Source organism: Trematomus bernacchii, unplaced genomic scaffold (assembly GCF_902827165.1).
Source record: "Trematomus bernacchii unplaced genomic scaffold, fTreBer1.1, whole genome shotgun sequence".
In the NCBI taxonomy this organism is placed as follows: Eukaryota; Metazoa; Chordata; class Actinopteri; order Perciformes; family Nototheniidae; genus Trematomus; species Trematomus bernacchii.
Genome location: NW_022987778.1, coordinates 2,621,909 through 2,640,442, shown reverse-complemented (window position 1 = coordinate 2,640,442; position 18,534 = coordinate 2,621,909). Strand labels below are relative to the sequence as shown.

At 40.9% G+C, this 18,534-nt stretch overlaps 2 protein-coding genes across 4 annotated transcripts; both read left to right on the top strand.

Moving 5' to 3' along the window:
• Positions 1-3: 3 nt before the first annotated feature.
• Positions 4-6,013, top strand: ddias (DNA damage-induced apoptosis suppressor). Of its 2 annotated transcripts, none has more exons than XM_034149073.1 (5): positions 4-353; positions 821-982; positions 2,576-2,675; positions 2,787-3,079; positions 3,991-6,013. In XM_034149073.1, exons 1-5 carry the CDS (start codon positions 232-234, stop codon positions 5,603-5,605), a joined length of 2,292 nt encoding a protein of 763 aa, XP_034004964.1. In that variant the 5' UTR covers positions 4-231; the 3' UTR covers positions 5,606-6,013. The 2 variants fall into 2 exon arrangements, with proteins under 2 accessions (XP_034004964.1, XP_034004965.1); XM_034149074.1 differs by having other exon boundaries at positions 311-353; positions 2,762-3,079.
• An 822-nt stretch (positions 6,014-6,835) lies between these two features.
• tdg.2 (thymine DNA glycosylase, tandem duplicate 2) lies at positions 6,836-16,701 on the top strand. Of its 2 annotated transcripts, none has more exons than XM_034149260.1 (9): positions 6,836-7,281; positions 8,523-8,860; positions 11,950-12,149; positions 12,324-12,393; positions 12,820-12,955; positions 13,994-14,076; positions 14,176-14,270; positions 15,219-15,390; positions 16,041-16,701. In XM_034149260.1, the coding sequence occupies exons 1-9, from the start codon at positions 7,226-7,228 to the stop codon at positions 16,172-16,174; spliced, it is 1,284 nt and encodes a 427-aa protein (XP_034005151.1). In that variant the 5' UTR covers positions 6,836-7,225; the 3' UTR covers positions 16,175-16,701. The 2 variants fall into 2 exon arrangements, with proteins under 2 accessions (XP_034005151.1, XP_034005152.1); XM_034149261.1 differs by having other exon boundaries at positions 6,843-6,950.
• Positions 16,702-18,534: the final 1,833 nt, after the last annotated feature.

Sequence of the window (18,534 nt, the reverse complement as noted above, 5' to 3'; positions counted from 1 at the left end):
AAGTAGAAGGACAAGTTGGGGCAAAAAGGGAGGGCAATGTTTTTATTTAGTTTAAGAGACGTTTACAGTCAGAAAGTGACTATTTTTGCGTTTTTTCTATTTTAATTAATAAGTGTTGTTTAATGAAAGTTTCTTCCGTTATAATCAAGTAAATATAACACATCCGTGTTGTAAGAAGTGTTAGTTAGCCTCAGGTTAGCATGTTAGCTGCAGAGTAGCTTCAGTCAATTCATGTCTGTTAGACGGGCTCTGGTGGATTGTGCTGTGTTGTCTCTGACAGATGCATGTGTGTTTTATCCGAGCTGTAAAGGCTGCTTCTCGAGGATTGATGTTCAACAGGAGGACACGACGAGGTAAAAGCACAAACAAACATAAAACAACACTTATTTCCTCTGTGAAGGAGAAATGATGGGTCCAATGGATTGTATTTTTAAACATTACTGCGGCTAACAACTCTAGACCGAGATCACTTAAATAGCCGAGAGGTGAAATGCAGAAGTGGAAGAAGTAGTGGAAGTCATACTTAAGTAAAATCAGTGGTAACTAAGTACATTTACTCAAGTAATGTGCTTTTTGAGAGATGTGTACTTTACTTGATTCATTTATTTACATTTCTTGCCACTTTGTACTTCTACCCCACTACAATTCAAAGGTAAATAGTGTACTTTTACTCCACTATATTTATTTAATATCTGTAGTTACTTTCCTGACATCTACTGTATCTAAGTTAGCTCAAAGGCAAAACACACATGTATTTCTACAATGCTCAGTTCACTTGTTATCTCTCTCACATTGAGTGTCTCCTCTTCTGTCCGCTCAGATGCAGATGCTCTAAGTGTGGTTGCAGCTGTCTGAGGGAGCAGGTGGAGTACAGATACCGTCTCTCTATGAGAGTCGCCCGGGACACCTGCATATTTGGAATAACAGTATTTGGAGGCTGCTTGAACCAATTCTTTGGTATTCATGCGAGTGGTTTACAGAGGTGAGAACGGACAAAATATCTGTCAAGCAACACATTTCAGCAATATAAATTTCCATCAGTGTTGTATACATACTAAGTGTGGCGGTTATATTCCCAATGAATAGAGTGCCACAGTGACGCATCCTAAAACCCGGAAGTAAGTTAGCATTTTACCACTTCCGGTTCCTTCGACAAAAACCAATGCAATTTCTCCATAGGATTTTGGAAAATAGCTCGAAATAAGGTCTGTGGTTGACACACATTGAAGAGACAGATCACGTTTTGTTCAGCCGGATAATATCCACATGTTTACCCTACTTTTATAATTTTCATGTAAACATGTGGATATTATCCAGCTGAACAAAACGTGATCTGTCTCTTAAATGTGTGTCAACCACAGACCTTATTTCGAGCTATTTTCCAAAATCCTATGGAGAAATTGCATTGGTTTTTGTCGAAGGAACCGGAAGGAGTTTACTTCCGGGTTTTAGGACGCGTCACTGTGGCACTCTATAGAGAGGCTAAGTCCCGCCTATCTACTTCCGACCCATGGGACCTTATTTCGGAAAAATTATGTATTGAAGTCAATGGAGAGAGAAAACGTATATTTCGATCCCGTTTGAATTGTGCCACGAATTACACATATGATGTTTGTCAATCTTAAAAAATAATTTCCATGTCAAAAAGTCACAGTTTGTCGTAAAACTGTTGAAATATAAGACTATGAAAAATACGCAACTAGAAAGACTACAAATCCCAGAATCCCGATCCCGCATGCTGGCTCTTACGGAACCGACTAACTCCCCTTGTGTGTATGTACAGCTCTCAACATGCCCAGACTTGGAGTGATTTTCACCTCTTTTAATACTTTTCGCCTCATTCTGAAAGAAAGAAGTGAAATGTGCCAACGTGACGGCCGTCTTGGTGTGTGGTGCGAGACGGGAGATGTAGTTCATTGAGCGGTTTCACACAAAAAAAAGTGTTACTTCACAGTTTTACGACACATTTTTATTTTTTTGACTTGCAAAATTATCTTTTAAATTGACAAACATCATATGTGTGATTCGTGGCACAATTCAAACGGGATCCAAAGATAATCTTTCTCTCCCCATTGACTTCAATACATACTTTTTCCGAAATAAGGTCCCATGGAGGTCCCCGAAAAGGGACGGACTTCGCCTCTCTATACAGCCGCTCTGAGTATCAACATCTTTTTTTGTAGGATTGAATTTGACACTTGTTTGTAGTCTTTCAGTTTCGCCTGCCAATTTATGTACTTACTTTATACATGACTGTATTATATATAGCATAAAAACACACAATTTGTTTTAAGTATTACTCGTCAGATACTATCTTATAAGCATAATTTTTTTGCACTAATCTTAGTTGGTACGACATTAGTGAACGTTTTTCTGTCAGGTGTAATGTAACATTACATTACATTGTTTTATAACGGCTCTAAAACAGCGTTGGGAACCCTGTGTTCATCAGAGGATTAGATTCATGTGACCAGGGTTAAGTTACTTTTCACTGAACTCTTTAACTGTTCAGTGAAAAGCAGTGTGGATTTCTTTTGTTTCTGTATGATAAATGATATGTAATGTATTGTTGTAGGTTGGTGCAGAGTTTGGATGGAGCATCAAACAGATCCACGTTTCTGGAGAAGGCTGTGCAGGACTGCTTCATTGGGAGGCATTTCATCTTTGGTATTAAGGTACAATTGCAATTAGGATTTTGAACAACATGTCCAAATTGTGTGTTTTATTGAATTTCATTTGTATGTAGTCTTTTTGATCTCAGCGGTTCCTGTTCTTGTGTCCTTCAGGAATCAGGAAGTGGACCCTGGTTGGGAGAGCCTGCTGCGAATGGCTCCAGCAGTAACGCTCACTTTATTGCCAGTCAGATGATTCTCCCCAACGCTGCGGGCCTCTCAGGCTGCTCTGTGGTCAGTTATTATCGGACCCTTCTTCAGAGAGCTGCAGAATATGAGCGGGGATCCTCTGATCCCAGCAAAGCCCCCGGACCCCAGACCCTGCTGCTGATCCCTGAACATTTTCCAAGCAGCTTCAATAACACAACACTAAATGTCTCAGGTCTTTTATCCCAGTCCTCTCAAAGGTAAGGACATTAAGAAGCAACTGATAACTAAAGTATCTATCTGATAATTGTCAGTTTCTGATTCTGTAGCGACCAGACACTAATACCAAATAATTAGAAATAAGTGAGATGGATTTATCTGAAATGGAAAATCCAACATGTTTTGTAAGAATGTCTGAGTAATATTAAAAAGATATGTTAAAACAGGAGTCGGCAGGGCTGTCTCATCATGGAGGGGTCAATGTGTCTGTACGTACACCATGTTTATTATTTGGAACAATCTTTATCTGTCTATACCATGGATGTATAATAAGAACTGGATACAGCGTGGGAGGCGGGGTCTCCTTCTTTCCTATGAGAGCTGCTCATTGGCGCATGAGGACAAAATGGCCCGACTTTTGAGAGAGCGAAACGTCACAGATTACCCATCATGCCTGGCTGTCAGAGCAGAAGAACCTGTATGTGCGCTCACAGAGCATGCACCCCTTAAGCCCCGCCCCCCGAGCTCCCACTCTCAGCTCACTAGAATGAATGGAGAGAGAAAATAAATCTAGATTCGGCTTTTAGTGCATTTTACAACTTTAAGGACCTAATGATTATAATACGGGCTATACAATAGTTCATACTGGGTAGTTTATTTAGTTTAAAAAAAAGTATCCACTGATTTACAGACGTCTCTTTCCCCCAAGTTAGTCAATGGGAAAAAGTATTTCTGGACCGGGTGACGTCACGGACTGATACGGACATTTTAGTACCGCCGTTTGGACACAACGAATATTTTCATCAGAGTCCGGCGCACTTCCTCGGGGCTTGGTCTATATCTTGTTATTTATTTATTCAAAAGTAGAGATTTTTCAGTGTCAAGTGGTGTGACTGAATACATTGTTCACTTTTAAGACATTTCTTGACAGTTGCTATTGTTTTCATCCTAGTTCACAGAACCCAGACAGCACCCTTTCTCCAACCCCTCCATGGCAACAATCCCTAGGACTAATTACTTCATCAGCAGAGCAGGAGGAGAGCTGCAGCACTCAGGAGGGCAGAGAGGAGAACAGCCGACACACATACAACAACACAACACCACATCCTGCTCCGAGAGGCAGCTGGGGGAACCGAAGAGTCACAGAGGAGAGAGGTCGCGAGCGCACTCCTTCCAAAAGTCCATCATTCGCCAAATCCCCCTGTTCATCCATTGAGAAAGCTGTTGGAAACACCCCCGTCAAAGACACTTGGTTCAGTCCTCCCCCCCCTGGCCTGAACAGATCCAAGACTACGGAGATTTCTACCGGAGATCTCACCAAATCATTTCTGTCCAGCTCCTTGGCTTGGGAGGATTTTCCTTTGTCTGAGAGTCTTACGGAGTTTTTAAACAAGGAAAACAAAGATTGGGACATTGTTAGTGAAGCAAAGCCACATTTAAACGTGCAGAATCTGAAAGAAACAGAAAGAAGCAACCTGGAAGTCCGTTCACCGATCGAGAACGTATCACACGAGTCACCTTCTGTTCGTCAAAGGAACTCACAGGCGGTTCTGGATATTACAAATACACCTGCGCCGAGTGGAGTTGATTTATCTGACCGGGTACATAAGAGTCCTGTTGGATATTCAAACGAGATTCAAGTCAGAAGCATTTGTTCCCCTGAGTGTTATCTGAAAGCTAGTCTTCTATCTTTTGAAAATGAAGAAGAGCAGCTTGAAGAGGACTCCTACAATTGTTCGGCAGACCTGTTCGGCAGTTCTCTTATAAATAACACAAACCAGATCAACACACGTGCAGAAACTAAAAGTACTACTTCAGGAGCGTGCCCACTGCTATCCAAACCAAACCAACAGCACCTAAGCAGTGACAAGGATGCACATTTAACACCAGACAAAGATACACTTGAAACTAAAAAGTGCAATAACAGAGACAGTTTAATTCCAGGCACCATAGAGTTTGACTTCATCCCTCCCTGTCAGTCCACCCCCATCGTAAAAGCAGCTGTGACCGGGTCATTAGCTGAATTCAGTCCTGACAGTCAAGATCCTTTTGCTGTTCACCCAAATCAGTCTGATAAGGGCAGTACAAAGAGAGCCAGTACCACCTCTCCTCTGTGTAAATCAAACCGGTCTAAGCGGCTGTTGCAGTGTGACAGAACGTCCACGAAAGAAAACGTGGAGTGGAGTACGACATCCAGCAGACAGAGCAGCAGATTCACCCCAAAAAGGAGGTTTTGGAAACCAGAAAAGCATAAAGAACATCTACTGGCTCAGCAGCATCATAGTAATTGTGATGTGTCGGACAATGAAGTGATTGTTCCTCCGAGTCCCGCTGCTGAAACACAGCTGAGTGTGAAGCTCAGGAGGAGACTGCAGACTGAGAACAGCAGCAGTGGTGGTTTGGGGCAGCAGGGAGAAAAGGTGAACTGTAAAAGGACTCTGTTGGATCAAAATCTGACATCACAGAGAAGGTGTGAGACTGATGAGGGGAGTCTGGATCGATCTAACTGTGACTCCCTTGATGACAACGAGGCCTGTGATTGGTCTAGAGATCTGTTTTCTGACTGATGTGTTGTGGCTTTGCAAATGGATTATAGAATGAATGTATCTTATAAATGTTTTTAAGCTGGTACACTAAATATCTAACACATATATTAAATACTTAAGATAGGAGAGAGGCTGTTGAAGGCAGGTCAGGAGAAACCATACCTGTCTCGCCGCTTGCTTTATGCACTTTAAAGGAGGTATTTACCCTAAAATGATCATTGTATATATATACCTTACTCCACACAACATGCCTTCATTGTTAGCCTTGTACAATGTGCCGCCTGTGACACATTGTTGATTTGATCTGCACTAAATACTTTCCGCTGCTGCTTTCTGTCCTTAATGATAAGTGTATGATCGTGTGAGTATGTGATCAATTAACTGCTGCTTCCACCTCTAAGAATCATTGGATAAAAATGTTCAAATTGATTGATGATGATTTTTGTATTGCATTTAACCCTTTACAGAGACAGACATTCATTGCTGGTACCAAAACAAAAAGGAGAGTTTTTCTTTTGGAAGGGTACGCACAGTGGCGGACTGGCCATCGGGACGTTCGGGACGAATCCCGATGGGCCGGTACCGAAGTGGGCCGGTCGGACAAATCACTACACCCAACCCCCCGTTCACAATTTCCTAGCGGTACTGAAGTGGAAAACATAAAAATGTACAAGTACACATTTTGCAAACTGACCCTTTTTTCGGATAATACAAAAATATATGATATAACTAGATTATAATTATTGATACATAAATGTTCTTTTCTATATGTTGTCAGTTTAAAACCCGAAAATTAAGGATGTTCAGTGGCATAATATTATTATTATTATTATTATTATTATTATTATTATAATAGAGAGGCATGACATCTACATATTCAATAGGTTATGAACCGCATTTTCTCCCAATTTCTGTTCAAAAAATGACTGCAAAATAGTTTATTAATAGAAGATTATTGTTATCATTACAGCGAGTATTCTAAATGATAATCTGAATCTGCAAATAAGTAATGTAGGTGAATAAAAAGTACAATACTAGCTTCTAAAATGTAGTAGCATAAAATGGATTTAAGCAAAACTAAGGTACCCCAAAATTGTACATAATTAAAATGATTGAGTGAATATAAAGTTAATAGATACATCTATATTTAAATTCAAACATTTGGTAATAACATAGACGTAAATAATGTTTTTTATTTATTTATTTGTATTTGCCCCTGCAGTTCCCCTCCTGGCCGACAGGTGGCGCTGAGCGTCGCCTCCCTCTGGGCTACAGGAAATGTTGAAGTTTAAATGGTCTTTGTTTTGGGAGGATTCCCAGCCCCCCGTCTCCCTATTTGAAAACTAAAGAACAAAATGTATAACAGGTATGTTAGATTCCTCCTAAACGTTTATTTTTCATTAACATAGAGGCTAGTTCCTGTTTTTCCGCAGCTGTAGGACTCCGTAATGTTGTTAGCTTCCCTGTTAGCCACAGATTCCTTCTTCCTGTGTTAGCCGTCCATCCGTCTCCTTTGTGCAGAAATGAACCGTATGTGCTACAATAACAACAATACTCTTCAAACAATCCACATGTCCAGTGTGTATTGATGCCCTTGCAGCAGAATGAATGTACATTTGTTGAAATAAGTCAACTGTTAAGATGGAAGAAAACCAGTATACATCACTGACGGTTCCTACGGATTATTTTCAGCAGTGGTGAGTTGTTGTGGAGGTGGCAGCAGGTCATGGAAAACTTCTCATGTTTCCTCATTTGCATGCATGAGATTCAGAGAAATACACTGCATGTTGATCATGCATACCTGTATACTTTACATGTGGGCTTGTAGCAAGTGACAGTGTCATTATTAAGGATAATAATGACATGTTTCTTCATTTTCATGCATGAGATGAAGACAAATAAACTGCATTTTGAACCAGACGACATCATGCATACCTTTGTACTTTATATGTGGGCTTGTAGGAAGTGACAGTTGAATTATTAAACATATTAACAACTGTGTAATACAATGTGTTAAACAAAAACGTGACTAATACACTCAATCAATATAACCCTGAGTAATAATTCAGGTATGTATCATATCAGGTTTGGGTCAGATTACCTTGACATTTAGTCAGTTAATGAAAACAAAACACATGGCAATTGTTGTAGTGCAATTCACTGGATAAAATTGTTTTATATAATCTGAAGAATGATAAATTACTTCAAAATGAATCCTTGAAACAGCTGACAAAATTACGAGTTTTCAATATCGGCATAATTCTGAAAATACTCCCAGATGAGTTACTTGAAATAGCATTCATCACTATCACGCTAGAGAAGTGAGACAAAGATCTTGATTAAAAAAAATACAGAAATGATAATTTAAGAAAGAAAAGACTCGCAAAATGTAGCCTTTTCATGATTTCTGACTACCGTTTTTTAAGATTGTTAGTTTTCATTTACTCAAAAGAATGTTTACTAAAAGTGATAAAAAAAAAATGATAGGTAATGCATGATATTTTGTTTATTCGGACAATGTAAAGTCAGGTGATTTGATAGTGCCATATTAAGAGTTCAAAGTATATTTTGAAGATCATTGGGAAGATGTATCGCGTGTTTCGATAATAGGCCAGGATCATCTTGACAATGAGTTTTTATCTTGTGTCTTGCCTTCTCAAAATCAACCAATAAACCACATAAATCATTACATTTAGAGCTTGATTAACACACTCTACGGTGAATGAAATGCAGAGAATACAAACAAGTGGTTATCCGAGCATGATTGTTTGTAAGTATTGTGTCTTGTAAGTTTGTCTCACCTACTTTTCCTTCCCGCACGCCATCGAACACCAGTAACACTCTGTCCCTTCTTGCTGTGTCCGGTCCTATTTTTCTCACCTCCTTCTTTCTTTAACCGTCCTTCTTCTTCCTCTCTCACGCCTCCTCTCTCTTCCAGGTACCAGTCCAGTCAGCAGCACCCTGAGGCTCAGTATGTGATGCCCTATAACAACATGGGCTTCTACACAGAGGGTCCCAGAGATGAGCCCGTCATGGCGGAGCTGTCCGTCCACCGGGATCCTCCTGTTCACCAGGAACCTTTCTACCAGAACTACAACCCCCCGGCCCAGAATCAGTACCATGAGCTGACCTACCAGCCCAACCTCAGGGAGCAGCAGCAGCAGCAGCAGCAGCACCCTGGACACATGCACCCCCCTCAGCACCAACACACAGCCCAGCAGCAGCAGCAGGAGCCCAGCGTGCAGCTCCAACCTCAGCCTGCTGCTCCACCTCAAGGTAGGGAGGGGTTACAAAGGTATTCTCCAACACACACACATTTAAAGGTCACATATTGTGCAAAATCCACTTTTTCATGTCTCTTCTACATCAACATGTGTCCCCTCTGTGTAAAGAGACTCTGAAAGTTTCAGGAAAAAAGATTCTCTCTCTTTTTCTACTGATCCATTTATATAAAAACCTGTCTGAAAATGAGCTGATCAGATTTTGGCCACTTTATGATGTCATAACGATTTTTTGGCTTGTGTAACCATTAGCCAATCACCAACCAAGGTAACCCACTCCACCTTATCACCTGAATCTCCTCCTGCCCCTTTCACACCAACGCAACTCCGGTTCAAGCTCCGTGCTAGAGCTTTTCTGGTTCAGAACCGGTTCTTCGGTTTGGCGCCGGCTCTTTTCACACCGCTCAGAGCCCGACTGGTGCTGCCGCTGCTGCGTCATGACGTCACAGTTTACGTCGCTGAGTTTCTCCCCAACGCCGGAGCTCACCTCACAACAACAACGGGCCGGGGACTGCGTTGCTTTTAATCATACGAAGCCAGATTAAATTAAATAACGACTTCTCCAACCTTATACTTTTCTCCAGAGTGCCGTGGTTCATTGTTTATTAATGTGTTTCAGCGGCATTTACCGACCGCTGCAGTGCTGGCCGGCTGCTCTTCCACGAGTGTATTCTCCCGTTAGCTCCGGGTTAGCTCACACGGCTCTAAAGTATTCACTGTCTGACTGTCACACAAGCAGCTGATACATATCCCCAGTTCCCCTTAAGTGAATGTGTGTCAGTCTGAATTGACGCTGTTTGGTGTCAGTCTGAATTGACGCTGTTTGGCATCACAACGCTGTTATGAAAGTTTCTCTGGTATAACATGGGTGATGTTAGCATAGCAACCGAAGCTAAACTGACTACTTGCTAAGCAGTTTTCTACAGGCACTTTTTACCGACGTATTTTTCATTATGATTCTACTTGTGATAGTCGGACATGACAACCTGTGCAGCCCATGTATTGATTCCATCCGATAGCTGCTATAATAACAAACAAAACGTCTGCCTGCTCTCCACAATGATCAATAACAGCGAACGGATGGTCAAAGTAAGGTACAAATAAACAGAATCACACGAAGCCTGGTTAGTGTTGCCTGACTTTATAAAGTGTGTTTTTTTTAACAAGTGTGTGGTTGCGTTCTAGTCACTTTGCTCAGCACTACTGCTTGTTACAACTTTTATTTGCCGTACTCGCCTTAAGTGTTAGCTCAGGTTAATCTCGCCCCCCTCCGACGTAAGCGTGACGTATGCGGTTCTTGCTTCTAGACGGACAACTTTTTGGTGCTCGAAACGAACCGGATTCCGGAGCTATGACGCTGCTCCGCTGCGGTGTGAACAGGAAAACCCGGTGCTTTTCAAGCACCAGCACCGAACTGGCCCTGAAACACCGTTGGTGTGAAAGGGGTACTAGAGCACCATTGTGTTCTTTTCAACCAAATATCTCTCATGCCCCTTTCACACCGGCGCTTTTCCAGCTCCTGCTCGGAGCTGGAGCTGGAAAAGCGCCGGTTTTTCCTGTTCACACCGCAGCGGCGGCGCGTCATAGCTCCGGAATGCGGTTCACTTCCAGCTCCAAAAAATTGTCGGTCCAGAGGCAAGAGCTTCGGAGCTATGACGCGGCGTCGCTTACGTCGAGGCGTGCAGGAAACCTTACTTTGACCATCCGTTCGCTGTTATTGATCATTGTGGAGAGCAGGCAGACGTTTTGTTTGTTATTATAGCAGCTATCGGATGGAATCAATACATGGGCTGCACAGGTTGTCATGTCCGACTATCACAAGTAGAATCATAATGAAAAATACGCCGGTAAAATGTGCCTGTAGAAAACGGCTTAGCAAGTAGTCAGTTTAGCTTCGGTTGCTATGCTAACATCACCCATGTTATACCAGAGAAACTTTCATAACAGCGTGGTGATGCCAAACAGCGTCAATTCAGACTGACACACATTCACTTAAGGGGAACTGGGGATATGTATCAGCTGCTTGTGTGACAGTCAGACAGTGAATACTTTAGAGCCGTGTGAGCTAACCCGGAGCTAACGGGAGAATACACTCCCGTTGAAGTGCAGCCAGCACTGCAGCGGTCGGTAAATGCCGCTGAAACACATTAATAAACAATGAACCACGGCACTCTGGAGAAAAGTATAAGGTTGGAGAAGTCGTTATTTAATTTAATCTGGCTTCGTATGATTAAAAGCAACGCAGTCCCCGGCCCGTTGTTGTTGTGGGAGAAAATCAGCGACGTAAACTGTGACGTCATGACGCAGCAGCGGCAGCTCTGGGCGGTGTGAACAGAGCGGGAGCTGAAAAGGGAAACCGGAGCTGAACCAGAAAAGCTCTCGCTAGGAGCTAGAAAGGGAAAAGCGCTGGTGTGAAAGCCGCATCAGAGGGGCTTGGGGAGGGGCTCCTTATTTTCATCTAAAGTAACAGACAGAGAATCAGCCCTTTTGAAACAGGGCTGAAACAGAGGGGATTATGGGATGCTGCAATGATCTGTTTGGTGTTTGGAGCCAAACACTTCAGAGACATGTTGGTATATATCTGAGACCTGTGATATATTGATGAAAGACAGTATAATAGGGGACCTTTAAGTGATTGTGTCAAACAAAGGCAAACTGAAAGTACAAGTGAATCAAATGAACGCTCAGCTTCAAACGGCGATAACGATAAAACGATAAAAATGCAGACCATTCCAGACATGTTGGTATAGTCTTGGACTCATATCTGAATTTCAACAGCCACATTTTGGTAATGCTAATTTTGGTCTACTATCGCCTAAAAAGTACAGAAAGACATAAGACGATTATGAGATGGATTCAAGATTCTATTGTCATGTGTGCATAGCTACAGTGTAGTTATGACAATGACAATCTTAGGTCACAAGCTCCTCCAACAGTGCAACACAATTAAACAGATTAGATAAGATAAGATAGGACGTTATTTATCCCAAAGGAAATTGTTGAACTAATGTTTCAGTAGACTCATTAACTGTAGCAGTGTCTTTACAGCCGCTGCTGCTTAATAAATGTCACACTCTGTTTCAGTGGCGACGCCGGTGAAGAAGAAGCGCGGCCGGCCTCCGAAGCAGCAGACAGAAGATGGAAAGACGACCGAGGAGGAGAACGAGATCGAGGCAGCGAAAAAAGCCAAACGGGCTCTGAACCGCTTCAACGGCATGTCAGTGGAGGAGGTGATGACCAAAACCCTGCCGGACGTCATCACCTACAACCTGGACATCTTGATAGTGAGTTATTAACTGGAGATAGGGAGATCATTCCCAATAGCAATGTATTTGTTTGTTTGTTAGAGTGAGTGAGTGATTAAGTGGCGCCAGATGTAGAAAAAAGGTTTCAGACACAAAACAACGGTACATTTTCTCTGTCTGTTGCCATGGTAACACCTTCATGTTTCTCCTCAGATTGGAATTAACCCGGGACTGCTGTCGGCGTACAAAGGACGCCATTACCCAAACCCAGGAAACCATTTCTGTATGTTGACATTCAATTTCCTTCAATTATTTACTGATTAGCTTCTGCCCTGTTTGTTTGTTCAGTACAGATCCCCAAACATACAGATATACACAAAGCATTATGGTTCATTGCAATTACATTTGATATAATTGTGTTCTTTTTGTTTTGTGTAGAGCCGTTAAAATTGTTTAATTGGGTAATTTAACCGGAATATCAACATTTAACAGTTAATATAACTTTTTTCAAATGCATCAATAAAGCATTTTGCCATGTCAGATAAAAAATGTTTAGAGGGTACTGAAATCAGGGATGATCACTGATTTTCAAATTCCCAGAGAATAATTTTTATCACACTTTTTCTAAAGTCATGTGCAAAATGTGTGTCTCGAAAGCCATTTGCCTTATGAGTCATGACATTTTAAAATCTCCTTCTTTCCTCTCCAGGGAAATGTCTGTTTCTCTCTGGTCTGACTGACGAGCAGCTCAACTTCATGCACGACCAGAGCCTGCCGGAGACATACAGCATCGGCTTCACCAACATGGTGGAGAGGACCACACCCGGCAGCAAGGACCTCTCCAGGTCAATACAAATAATTAAACTCAATGGAAATACAGTTTCGCTTTCAGAAAATACAATAAGTACTTATAGCTTTTTTACTAGACTTAAAGGTCTCCGATTATGTTACTTTAGGCATATACAGTATTATGGGTCTCAGATATATACAAATCTGGATCAGCTCCGTTGTAGCCCCGTTTTTAGAGATTTTGGTACGGAGGAAAAGAGAGAGGGTTTTATTTTCTGACGCTGCGTGAGTTCCCCGACACACCGGGGACACATATCTATGTATAAAAGACAAAAAGTGCATTTTGCATGATAGGTCCCCTTTAAGTCTAAAGGCCCGGACACACCGGGCCGATTTCGGCCGTCGATAGATGTCTGGCCGTCGATGAGCGTCCTGTCGCCCTACTCAGATTGGTGTGTCCAGCACCGTCGTGTCTTTTCGGCCGTGCCGACACCTTCCGCTCCCGATTCAACATGTTGAGTCGGGAGACTGTCGGCAAAAGGCTGTCGGCAATATAAATCACTCTGATTGGCTGTTCAGCTTAGCGAATCAGTGCATGAGAAGCGAAACGGAAGTGAAGAAGGAACACACAGACGGCTATTATTTTTCATTTTCCATTACCGCACTAAACATGTTTTCGATTATAAGTCGTTATGTGAAACAGTCTGTGATGGATGAGAGTGAAAATGGAACGGACACTATTTGTTGTTTGTATGTATCACGCAGTCTGTCTTCCGGTTGCCTCTTTTGAATGACGAATACACACTACCGACGCCTGCTGCTAAGGTATTGCCCCTCACGCATGCGCATGTACGTGCTACTTGGCCGTCGGCTGAAGTCTTTGCGGTGTGTTCCAGTGCGACTTTTTGGCCAAGACGCAGGAGACGTGAGGCGACACAACAATCGGGTCCGTCTGGACGTGTTCTTTGGTGTCAGTTTGGTTTGTCAGGGCCTTAAGTTCGTCTCCAATAAGGAATGTGTAAAAAGCCTTGTAAACTAATCCTGTGTCCCTTTTAAAGAAACAAAAACTATATTTTTATGTTTTTTTGTTTCAGTAAGGAGATTCGTGAAGGAGGTCGACAGTTACTCGACAAGCTGCAGAAATACAGACCATTAATAGCTGCTTTCAATGGAAAAGGTACACTCATTAAAACATTTGAGACTAAGTGTTTAGATGGCTCATAATAAAGCCATTGGCTGAGTTTAACAGTGTTTTGACTTGTATTCATTTTGGCAGGTATTTATGAAATCTTCTGCAAAGAAACGTTTGGTGTGAAGGCAAAGAAACTCGACTTCGGTCTACAGCCTTACAAAATCCCAGAAACTGAAACAGTAAGTTGAAACCGAATCTGGATTAAAATACACTCAACAATGCCTTACAAGATATTTTCAAATGTCATGTGCCCATGGAGAGTAAGACTTTGTTTTTTGGACTCATACCTCGAGAATGGACTAAAAAAGACAAATATTTATTAAATCTGTTGCTGGTGGCGAGTAAAAAAGCTCTTACAAGGAAGTGGTTATCTCCAGATAGCCCAACTTTAAACGCATGGATGGATATTACAATGGACATTTAAAAAATGGAGAGGATAACATCATCTGTCAATCACAAACTGGAACTATTTGCGTCACGATGGAGAAAGTGGACTGATTTCCTCATAGGCCAGATTTTATTTTGACAAACGTATGATTTTACTGTGAAGTCCTGATCACTCCCTAATGTTCGGTTTGTTCGTACTTTTTACTGTTTTTATTTTATCTTTGTGTAAAAAAAGTAAAAGGCATTTCGGACAGACAATTATGTTATATTCCATGGAATGCTCTTAACATCCCGATAGCAATGAATATCTTAAGTGCTTTGACACAAAATCCATAAAACAATGTCATCTGTGGAAGCCGTAATACTGTAAAAAGTACGACCAATCATTTTAGCCGGCCCGGCTAAAATAACTGGATGGCCTACCTGCCTGTCAGCCTTCCATCTGTGCACAAACTTATCTCGTGCCCTCATTGGTCATGTGCGCGTTCGTGTGTGTTGGAGGAGGGGCTCTGTAAGTAAGTGGCAGATTTTCTCCGGTTGTGTATTTTCAAATTCTAGCGATCTCGAGCCGGTTTCTCAAACTTACCTACCCTACCTTTTAAGATGTACAATTACTATGTCTTGAAAAAAACACTGTGTAATTGTTTGCTGCCAAATGTCAATACAAAATATATTACAAAAAATGTATATATAACTAACAACACAAACAGCAATCCTCACAGCATATTCCCTTCCCCCAGGTGTGCTACCTGATGCCCTCGTCCAGCCCTCGCTGTGCACAGTTCCCCCGTGCGCAGGATAAGGTTCATTTCTACATCAAGCTGAAGGAGCTGCGGGACGAGATGAAGGGTCTGATCCCGAAGCGCGAGGTGGAGGAGACGGAGTACCTGTTCGATCTGCAGCTAGCCAAAGGTAAACACAATCAGAAGTACTGTATTAGTCCTACAGCGGGGAAATGTACAGTGTTACAGCAAAAAGAGGCATAGCAGGAATGAAAGGCATGCAATAATAAAGAATCAAAGACAAAATAAGTCAAATAAGTAGGACAGTTTGCTTTATATTAAATGATATTAGTTGGTATTATTATAGTTCAATGTGCACAATTTTACTTTAACTCATTGTGTTTAAAAACATATTTAAATTTGACTTAATTTTAACGTTTTTTTTCTTATTCATTTTCTTTTATTTAAAAAGATGTTTATTTTTTTAGATATATTTTTTCTATTTTTCTTAAACGGAGCAAAGGTCACAAAACCGTATTTGCCCCGTGATAAATACAGTATTCTAATTCATTAAGTATCATTTACTATACAATGAGTGTTTCCATTTTCTACTACTCCTACACCAATGCATCTCAGAGGGAAATATTATTATTTTTACTACATTTATTTGACACTTGTTTACGTCTTACATAAATGACACGTTTATATTATATGAATATAGCTAAAATATGGCAAAATTAGCTCCACATTGAAACAAAAGCAGTCATTTTCACAGACATATTTATGCGTTTGTTTACATATTTATACGACGAACTAACTCTTGGTTGTTGTGTTCTGCAGAGGATGCAAAGAGGATATCAATCAAAGAGGAGCAGGTGGATCCGGAGTATGAAAGCTCTAATGCGCTACCCGGCGACGAGAAGCAAAGCAGCAACGACGGCGACGAGAAGCAAAGCAGCGACTCCTCCAAGTAAAGGAGCGCGAAGAGAGGAGGAGAACAGCCTGTCTGCTGTAGCACACAGGTAGTGTAGTGACCGTGTGGTTCTCACTACAGTTCATCGAGTTGGAACTAAACAGAGTTAGGGTTAGTTACAGGTGCATCAACTGCATCTGTAAATAATGACTCCAAACCACTGTGACTGATCACCTTTCTGAAGCAATTTAAAGGTCTGTTGATTTTTTTATAGAACAGTAACATGAACCAATGACCTCAAACATCCCGGAGAAAAAATAGATTTGAAGTCCGGCAACATTTTAGGCACACGGTACATTTCTGTTCACACCGAAAGATAGTTTTTGTTTGTTTACACGAAAGCTCCACTGGGAAACCTACGGGATATTTGTCCACTTGTACCTTATTGCCCCATGTTTTTGTGTCTAAGTGACACCCATTTTCTTAATTGGTCCAGTATTGACCCACTAGACAGGCTGCTATGTAATCCTATTGGGCAATTACACACCTTCAGTTTATGTCAACTAAAACATGCTTGTTTTTCATCAATTACAGGCTCATGTGGTTATTTTAAGTGTCACAGAAATAGACAAATACAATGTTTTCTTTGCTGGATCCTGGCTGTGAACCCCGGGAGAACTCTCTTTCAGAAGTCTTGCATCCATCTTGACAAAATCAGCTAAATAACCAGCCACAACATTGAAGGTCCTTAAGAAAACTCTAAGCTACACTGACTGTACTCCAATTAAACAATCTCTGACAACAACTGTTTGTCAGGCAGAAAGTCCTATGATAAAATAAAATAAGAGGTGAAATCAGCAGAAAGGTAAACGGGATCCTTTCTATTATGTTGTTGACACTTTTAATACAAAATCTGAGCTTGTCCGTGGCCTAAACAAGCAGCTAGTGGACAAGCCAGCATTCTTGCTCAATACTGAACCAATTCAAAGAAACATAGTCTAGAGTTGTGACAAAAACATGGGTCAATTAGGGTCCAGGTTGAAAAAAATACCAAAGTGTTCCTTTACACAATTTGCAGTAACGTGCAAAAAAATACGTAACACATTGCCACCATAAATTATGTTTTGCGTGGTTTCTAGAGATTAAGTAAATTGCTTAAGTATTACCATTGTATTGGGTAATGACAAACCATTCCTTCTGCAAGCAGCACAGTCCATCTCCTTGGTTTGTATTGTGGTATCTTGCAGAAAAAGGACATTGTAGGCCAGTCTGCGGACAACATGACACGGGAGCACTGCAGCTGAAGAGGCTCACTCACCAGAAACCAGATAGCAGCTGTACTAGTAGCATGATGCATCAGTGAGAGTGAGAAACCCTCTGATGACACACGGAGAAAAAGGAGAGTCATACAGTTTCCTGAAGCCTCGCAATGTAACGCACAAGGGAGAAAGTGCCCACCACGGTTACATTTTCTAACTCTCCAACAGACTGTGCATGTGTTTGGTGTTATTTTTTATCACTATTTATTGCATTTTGTATGGTACGTGTGTCCAGTGACTTATTTTTGTATTTTTAAAAGAATGACATTTTATGATTTATCAGTTGTATAAATAGGTAATTGTACTCTGGAATTTCTACCCTGTAATTACAGAGTTATTAAATCTCTTCTAAAGATAGTCTGTTTATTGTCTCATTGTTCAAAGCGTTAATGTGATGATTTTATATGTAACCTGAAATGTGAGAAAACACACAACAGCCTTTAGAAAGCATCGTTGATGACCATTCTTGAGTAGAAAGTCATATTTTCAAAACACCATGAAATTAGCTGGAAGTCTTTTGGTTATTTTGAGGATTTTCTTGCTTATTAAAATACGCTGCTGTTATGTGCAACGCTGCAGACAAGCAAACATTTAAACCGATCAAATGATATACTATAATATAGCATTCTATAATATAATATACTATGAAAGTTAATCAGACTGTATTGTAACATATTGTTACTTGGTCAATTTCACATCCAAAAAGGCCAATTGTAAACAAAGAAATGTGCCATATGGTACAATGTCTTTTTTTTAAAAAGGGAAGAGATTTCATTGCCTACCAGTTCCGTTAAGTTCTTATTTTTTATATCATTGTACTATTCTGTGCTTTCTCTGTCTCTATATATGTTATATTTCAGTTACGCTATTTATACGATTAAGAGAGATTTTAAAACACTTGGCTCTTTAAACAGCAAAGACTCTCAGCCAATAGAAAACAAGTACCGGAGAGTTTAAAAGTCCTGCGGCTCATACCAATGCTAAAACAGGGGTGTACTGGTTGGTTGGTTTTTGATTGTATTGTGCTGTTTTCAGTTTAAACACCATATCCAAACATCTTCATAATACAGGATCTTACAATATTTAATGGTATTAAAATATA

Excerpts from the sequence above, each read along its gene's own strand:
- ddias (XM_034149073.1), top strand. The coding sequence starts at position 232 with ATGTCTGTTAGACGGGCTCTGGTGGATTGTGCTGTGTTGTCTCTGACA. Across the intron at positions 354-820 it reads CAACAGGAGGACACGACGAG|ATGCAGATGCTCTAAGTGTG; the intron begins GTAAAAGCACAA and ends CTGTCCGCTCAG. Across the intron at positions 2,676-2,786 it reads ATTTCATCTTTGGTATTAAG|GAATCAGGAAGTGGACCCTG; the intron begins GTACAATTGCAA and ends TGTGTCCTTCAG.
- tdg.2 (XM_034149260.1), top strand. The coding sequence starts at position 7,226 with ATGGAAGAAAACCAGTATACATCACTGACGGTTCCTACGGATTATTTT. Across the intron at positions 8,861-11,949 it reads GCCTGCTGCTCCACCTCAAG|TGGCGACGCCGGTGAAGAAG; the intron begins GTAGGGAGGGGT and ends ACTCTGTTTCAG. Across the intron at positions 12,394-12,819 it reads AAACCCAGGAAACCATTTCT|GGAAATGTCTGTTTCTCTCT; the intron begins GTATGTTGACAT and ends TTTCCTCTCCAG.